Source organism: Vidua chalybeata, chromosome 2, assembly GCF_026979565.1.
Source record: "Vidua chalybeata isolate OUT-0048 chromosome 2, bVidCha1 merged haplotype, whole genome shotgun sequence".
NCBI classification, from domain to species: domain Eukaryota; kingdom Metazoa; phylum Chordata; class Aves; order Passeriformes; family Viduidae; genus Vidua; species Vidua chalybeata.
In genome coordinates, this window is record NC_071531.1 from 110,867,383 (window position 1) to 110,875,340 (window position 7,958).

Sequence of the window (7,958 nt, forward strand, 5' to 3'; positions counted from 1 at the left end):
TGAGACAGAGCATGCAGTAGGAGCAGCGTGACAACTCTGTCCTGGTGAGCTCACAGTGCCTTAATTAGTGACAGCAAAATCCTTCCCATGCTACAGCTGTTGCTAGCATGTAGGAGGAACGAGTGGTTTACTGATTTTTCTCTTTTCTAACAACACAATATTTACAATATTTACAAAAAGCAAAACAGAAATCCACATCTGTACATGGAAAGGCTTCACCGGCATTCATGGTGCTCCTTGATAATAGAACTGAAGGCGTTCTGGTGTAAACTGGTCTTCACTCTTTTTTCCCGTTGTCTTCTGTTGCAAAACCAAACTCTCACGACTTCTTTCTCAAGATTGAGCCCCTCAGCCATCCTCATAATTTCCTGAGAAGACGGCTTACTTTGTTCTCCAAAGTGCCTCTCTAGGGCTTCTTTGGCAGCGATGCTGGATACAGGGGTAAAATTTCACCTTTAAAAACTTTCCTGTACATTCAGGCTTTCACCACTAGTTCAAGAAAAAGATCAAGTAGCAACACCGAAGGCAGTGACTTGGTTTGTTTCACCTTTCTCTATGTAAAGGGAGCCCAAAGCTAAAACCTAAAAATACTCTGTAGTTCTCTGCTGACACAAGCAGCGTGACATCGTACAGACTTTTGGCATGGGGTGATTAAAAGGCAAAAATAGCATCAAGTTCAGTGCTTCTCCTAGATATTATCTGGGAGACACAGTTACTAACTAGTTATGAGTGGGGTCACAAGAATTGGAACAAACCTGACCACCCTTCTGCCCCAGGAAATGCATATCAGTGGTGTTACCTGATTGTATCAAATAATTTGGGTTTACAGAGAGGAAGAGCTCCATCACTTAGGTTTGGGAAATACTGTGTGTTTTTCATCTCACTAATTAAAGAGACATCACTAGAGTATTCCTAGAAATCACAGAGATTATGGCCAGCTCTTTTAGCCATCATCACATTCTCCAAATGTCTGCCCTCATCTGTTCCTCAGAGTCAGCAGTGACCAAAACTGAGTGGTTCACTAAACAGAATAATTTAATACTGTTATTTTTTCTTATTTCCAGATAGAATTTGCTTCCAATTTCTGTTACATACTCTAAAAAAACACATATGTGACATGCTTGTGTGCCACTGGGAGGCATTCAGAAGTTTCAGCAGTAGCTGTAATTTCTTTGGACACGAGAGGGCACTTCATGCATTATTCTGGAAGTGAGGTGCAGGTATTTGTCACAGAAATACAGTATCTGCTCGAGTTCTAGTCATTTAATCTCTTGGTCTTTCATTTACAGGTCAGTTTTTCAATATTTACTAGTGTTTAACAAAACTGGCTAATTAATAGCATGGTGTTCTGCACATACAGGAGTATAGAAAGATCATTACTTTTGACTAACAACTTCTTAGATTTTGAGCAAAATATGAAATATAATACTTTGGAATTAATTGGGGGTCTGGAGGATTATGCTGGGGTTTTTTTTTCACTAGAATATTTCCAAATATTGGAAGCCCAAGATGTAGATATTCATTAATAGAAAAGAGAACTTAAATTTTGACAGAAGAAAAAGAAGCATCTTAGCCAAAATTGTTTCTAACCTGTAATAACCTAAATATTTATTACCTTATGGTGGTTCTGCGCTTCCTCTTCCGTTCATTCACTCCAACTTTTTCATTGTACAAAGCTGTATTAAAAAAAGAAGAAAGAGCCAAACAACAAAAGCTGGAAGTTACATTCCACAGGGACTGGAAAACAAGAACAATCATTTCCAGAAAAATAGTCACTGTCTTTGAAGGAAGAAGAAAGCACAAGAGAAAGTGCTGCTGAATAAGAGGAGCATCACACACAGGATCTTTCCATTGTTAGGATGGCTGGTCATTGTTTTACCTCCAACTATAAATGGTTATAGACAGAAATGGTTAGAAGCAAAAGGACTTTGCTAGTGAAAATCCCTGTACACTATCCTGCAGATCCTACTCTGCCTCTCTACAGGACTGGAATTGGTTTGCTGGGATGGGACTGGAAGAAATTTCTTCCAGCAGCCCAGGAAATGTTTCTGCTGTTCTGTACACTCCATGCACTTCAGTTTTCCCCTCCATGCTCATCCAAAATAAAGATAACTATACTTTAATATAAGCATACCACCACATTTAAATCTGGTAAAACAAAATCTTTAGTCTGCGGAAGACATAAAATAGCCCTAAAACATTTACATGGGATTTTGCTTGAAGTGCAAATCACCATTTAGAAGATTTCAGTTCCCTACCTCCCACTTGTTCTGCTTCCTCCAGCCACTTGGACAGGATGGATTTCAGTTTGCACGCGTTCTTGAAGCTCAGCTGCAAGTTCTCAAATCGGCAAATCGTCGTCTGGCTGAACTCGGAGCCGTGCACAGCAGCCAGGGCTTCTCCAACGTTGGTTTGTGTATAACCTGCCAGAAACAAAGAGGAAAAAGCAACTTTGTAGCTTTCTAGGGGGGTTACTTTCCTTGAGATGCTCACCCTTGGCTGCTGCCTCTCGTGGAGAGTGTGTGCTGCAGTGCCACTCAAATAATTGGGTTTTCACTGGAATTTTCCAGCTTTTTGTTCGTGGACATGAAGCACATACCCAGCTTGATTCTCCGCAGCTTAAACTCGTTGGCGAATTTCTCCAGCTCCCTGATTTCAGGGGAGTCCATGTCCACGGGCTCCTCCACGGGCTTGCTCTTCCTGCGGAACTCCTGCTTGAAGTCCGTGGCAGCGGGCTCGTCCGTCAGGAGGGGCTGGGGCAGGGGAGCGAAGCCGTGGCCCAGGGCGCAGGAGCTGGCACTCAGCGCGTGCTCCGGGAACTTGTACAGGCAAGGGGTCAGACCACCTGGGCAACGCCAAAGAGAAAGCTCGTTGCAGTAATTGCAGTGATTCTCTGCTGCTGCACAGGAAGAAAAAAAACCTCCCCTCGCCGCCTCGTCATCCCTGCCTGCAATTTTAATTGTATAATACACCTGAGAGAATCCAGGAGTTAGAGTTTCCTAGGATGTGTTTTCTCTTTTTTGCCCCAGCATATGGAAACCTATCAACAGCCCCTTTCACCAGCCACAGCCATCCTTTCACTTAGCAAACTGTGAAGCACTTGAGGCAAATGGCCTAAACTTACACAAATAAAAATCCATGCTCTAAGCTGGACTTAAGTGGCACAACAAGATCGATGGATCTGCATCATTTTGAGTCATTTAAAATTTGCCAGTCTCTACTTTCTGGTACAAAGAATACTTCCATGTAGATGCCATTTGATGCTTAGACAAGGTACTATCTTGGCTTAGCTGCAGCACAGAATTTCTTTGAGGAAAGTACACAGGTAAGAACTCAAAGAAAAAAAAAAAGAAAGAACTCATTCAGAATGATCCTCCAAAAAAGAAATTGCTCAAGGATAAAACAGAACTATCTTTCACTACCTTTTGTTCCCAAATGTCAGATTTAACAAGGAGATGAAGAGTGGAGGCTGATTTTTCCCTAGATATTGTACGTAGAGCTAAAAAGTGTCTGACCTGATGGAGGCATGGAGGAAATTATTGGAGAAATATTCACACTCCTCAGTGTATCTGGAGCAGCCAGTAAATTCCAGGTTCTCAGGTCATCCTTCCCAATTTTCTAAACTACACAAAACTGTGTAGGAGAACTCAGAATTCATTAACCTCCCGCTGCTTCCTCTATTTATTAGGGCTAGGTTTTTCTTCACTGCCCCAATTACTCCCATGAGTCTTGGAGGTTCTAACCCCACAGAACTATTTAATACACTTCACACAGGATAACCACCAAAAAAAATCTCAAAAAATAATGAAAAATACTTTAAAAGAGGGGGACTTGCTTTGCAAGGTGCTGACACCATTTACCACATTGGGGTGGGGCATGCTGCATGTCTGTAAGATGCGAGTCTGGGAGAGACTTGCTGAGAGCATCTCTGGAGTTGCAGGCTTGATGCCTAAGAAAATAAAGTAAGAAAAGAAGATGGAAATAAGAAAAGAAAGGAGAAGAATACAAATGTATTTATTTTGGAATTAAAGAAAACTAATTCCTGAGCAATATAATTTATTATTACTTCCCCCAGGGACCTGGACAATGCCAATGTTTGCAAAAGACTCAGACATGCATGATGAAATACAAGAATTTGGAAATTTGCACACCATGAAGGTGTGCACATGGGGACACTCTGTCCCCATGCAAACATATTAGTCTATGCTGATTTACTCTAGTATTTCCTTAATTCTCAAATGAAATAAAATTCTGAGTTTGATTTTGGATTATTTTCAAGTCCCAGTTATTTCCTGGGAGTTATGTTAACTTGGTTCATGTCATTATTTCATTGACTGCTGCTTAAACTTTCAAAGAATAAAAGTGAGCCTTACTCTTACTGAGCCTGGGACAGGGAAGAATGAGCAGGATGCATTCATGAGTGTAAAAATCCACGATCACATGGCTGATCTGCCTGCTGAATTCACCTATTCCTTCATTATGCCATCATTTTATTTTATAGCTTCAGCCTGGGCTTCATCAGCCCAGGTACTGGTCACACACAGGTGTGTTGGGTATGTCACTTCTGGCCCCTCAAAAAGTGATAATCACCAGGAGAAGTGGCCAGAGGTGAGCAAAAAGAGCAGGACTTTCCCAGCCTTGTAGGGAGACATAAGATACAGAGTGATTTCACAAGAGATGCAGAGGTTTGGGACACTCTGGGCACTAATTTCCTAATGCCTTAATCCAAATCCCATCTTCTTTAAACTATCGTCTTGGATTGGTCCCTCTAAAGGAAAACTGGCTAAGATCCACATGCTGACAGCTCACCCAGCTGAGGGTTGGTCTCTTACCTGTCATCACCCCGTAGGTGGAAGGTTGATTCCCATAGTGACAGGAGGGCACAGAGTAGTGAAGGCCTGGCCAAGGGTGTCCCGGCGTTGTCGCGGCAAAGCCAATTCACGAACCCGCACGAGTTGGGAGCAAAGAGAAAACAGATGGGACTCGTAAGAATTCGAGATTCAAGACAGAGCCTTTAAGTTTGAGGCAGGCAGTGCCTTCTGTGCAGCTGTAGCCTCTTCTGTGAGCATTTAGCACAGGGTCACAGCCATCAGGTTAACAGGGAGAACTAGAAATAGTGGGACATCCTCTGAGGCAGGACCAGGAATTGCCACGCAGTCCCTTGATGAGCTGCTTTTGGTATAATCTGTGGGCATAACCCGGTTTGCACAAACTGCTGAGCAGGGGAAGCATTGCACACTTAAGGAGGAGACCTGTTCCTCTCCTCACACAACTTCCTCACGCTGATTCATTCCATCTCACACAAAAACTAATTCTATGGTCTCAGGAAATTGCCTTCACTGTCGAGCAAACCCTGCAGCAAATGAAGGCCTGGGTTTCCAAAGGCAGCAGTTTGGGACATTTGCTTTGATGTGTCAAAAAATTACGATTGCTTGAGTGCCAAGCAATTTCAGAGTGCTTTGGAGAGGTGGTAGAGAAACAAGATGGTAAATTCTGGATTCTTCTAACAAGTTAGGCCTAAATAAACATTTTCCATCACCAGCACCAACAAACACACTGTTAATTTATCTCTAGTGTTTTCACAGAGGTATTTAATGTCTGTGCTCAGTAATAGCCAGTGCCTGAAGAATGAGACCATTTTTTGCTGAATGTAATATAGAGATATGGCTGTTTCTCATGTATAAATAGATATAAAAATGCATGCACTGCCCCCTCTAACAACTGCAATAAAACAGAATATTAAAAATTAATGTTCATGAACATTCAGATATGTAAGACCACATTTTAAAGAACACATTCCTGTTGTTCAAAACAGTCAATTTAATTAGGGATTAGAATCTTTGAGTTTTACAACAGTAATCATAACAGTAAAATGTTCTATTTAAATATACTTGTACAGATATAAAATCTACTAAGACAAACATGCTTATACTAATGTAGATGCAGTGAAAATAAAGATTATGCTAATAACTACAATGCATGTACAGCAATTCAACTTTTCTGTCAAGATCTGAGCCTTTATAGGTTGCATTTTTCCACTATTTCATAATCTACATACTATAAATTTAATACATGAAAATACAATTTTTGATTTGCTAATAATGATTTAAAATTAAATAGTGAGGATGATGCTATTTAAATGAAATAATAGCAGTTAAAGTGTTGAGGATACTGCAGAACATTAGCTAAATGACATGGCATAGTATTTGAATAGAAGTATTTTCACCTTTCTTGTGATGAAGAATTGTTACATCCATTTTTAAAACTTTTGACATTTAAAATAAGTTGTTATGCAAAATTCTTTCACCATTATATTGTGCACAAATTTTCCTCACGTTTGCTGAAAGTGGCACTTTTTATGAGAATTCCTTAATCTATGTATGAAATTTGTACATCTTGACTCATTGTAGTTATCACCCTCTGTTTCTGCCTTCCCAGGGTCATTTTTTCACAGGATCATCTTCTGGATGTGATCCTGCAATCAAAATTTCCACTGTCTGCAGTGGCATTTGTCCTTGGGTGGCAGATACAAAATACCAAAACCTAAAGCTGCAGCAGGTGAGCAGATCCTTTGGGTCAGCCCTCATCGTGTCCTTTCCATTATAAGTCAGATGAACCTAGAAAATACTGCTGTGATACAGACACATAAATTTGACCTCATACAAAATTTAAATTCTCCTATTCCCTGCCACTATTGCTAACACACAGCTGTATTGGGATATTTTGAGCCTCTTGCTTAATGTATAGGATGATTCTGTTTTCTGTTACCAATAATCCGTTTTCACTACATACACGCTTTTTCTTTTCATTAAAATGCTTTATTACCAATGCTTTTCAGGAAAAAATCTGGTTGCTTGTTAAGACTCCAAATGAAATTCTAATGTTAATGCAATTTCAAATAAATCAACTATTTATTTTTCTTTCCCTGAAGGCTTTCTATCAACAATTCTGTATTCCAGAATCCCACTTCTGCAGTATTAACTCTGCAAGAAAACTCTCTTTGGCTCAGATATTCAGTGATTAAATAGTCCTAGTATTCAAATGCATCTAATTGGATTATATACACAAACATACAAAAGTCAAAAATAATGATAAGGTTTCTACTACGCATTTTGAACATCACACTTAAACCTTAGTCTTGATTCAGTTTGCAATATGCCTTGCAAAGCAATGTTTTTCCTTGTTTAAAACTCCCCTAAGCTATATTTACACTTGAGGTCTTCTAAGTATATTTCCTATTTAAGGTAATTTATAATATTTGAAATTATGGTTGCATAATAAACCTCTCAATTAATTTACATGACAGTTGTCATTGAAGACTGTAGTTATACCAGCAACAGCGCCTGAACCTGTTCTAAGCTGGCAGCATATTTGAGTCTAATCTTGTAACAAACTTAAAGAAAATTACATATTTAGCTAAAACACCAACATTTGTGCTTTTTCTGATTCACTCATATGCAGAGCTTTGTGAAATTGCTTCTACTTTGGCATAGTCCCAATCATACATAACACTGACACCGAACACTTTTAACACTCAGAACTCGATGAACTCATACATCACCCAAAAATTACAAATGAGAGCAAGAGTATTTTCAAAAAGTACCTGTAGACACAACATTGGTGGTATGGTTGGAGACCTGCAGGCACTCTGCAGCGCTGTGATGCATTATCAGAGGCAGAGAGGGAGAAGAGTCAGAATTCAAGGGCACAAAGGTGTCTGAGGAAGCAAATGCTTGGCAGCTCATACCCTCCTAGAGGCAAGAGAGCTGCCTGTCCCGTGTTCTACCAGAGCAGATCCTGCAGGATTAATGGCACCTCAAACTCTATTCCAGGATTTTATCTGGATATACCCACAGAGGAGGGCTCTGGAGCACAGGGAGGTCGTGTGCAGGTATTTATACCACTAGGAAATCCCTTTATCCATTTTAATGTTCTTTTCCCAGCAATATTGCTACCCT

General features: G+C 40.1%; 1 protein-coding gene across 1 annotated transcript; it reads right to left on the reverse strand.

The window, feature by feature from the left end:
* Positions 1-215: 215 nt before the first annotated feature.
* POU1F1 (POU class 1 homeobox 1) lies at positions 216-7,745 on the reverse strand. The gene is made up of 7 exons (XM_053935492.1): positions 7,604-7,745; positions 5,253-5,258; positions 4,833-4,898; positions 2,600-2,845; positions 2,259-2,423; positions 1,616-1,676; positions 216-429 (listed from the first exon to the last, which is right to left on the reverse strand). Exons 1-7 carry the CDS (start codon positions 7,743-7,745, stop codon positions 216-218), a joined length of 900 nt encoding a protein of 299 aa, XP_053791467.1.
* Between the last annotated feature and the right edge of the window lie 213 nt (positions 7,746-7,958).

Bases quoted from the DNA above. Each gene is read 5' to 3' on its own strand.
- POU1F1 (XM_053935492.1), bottom strand. From the start codon at position 7,745: ATGAGCTGCCAAGCATTTGCTTCCTCAGACACCTTTGTGCCCTTGAAT. The intron at 2,846-4,832 runs GTAAGAGACCAA...GGCGTTGCCCAG, and splicing joins CACCTACGGGGTGATGACAG to GTGGTCTGACCCCTTGCCTG. The intron at 430-1,615 runs GTAATAAATATT...CCCTGTATCCAG, and splicing joins AAGCGCAGAACCACCATAAG to CATCGCTGCCAAAGAAGCCC.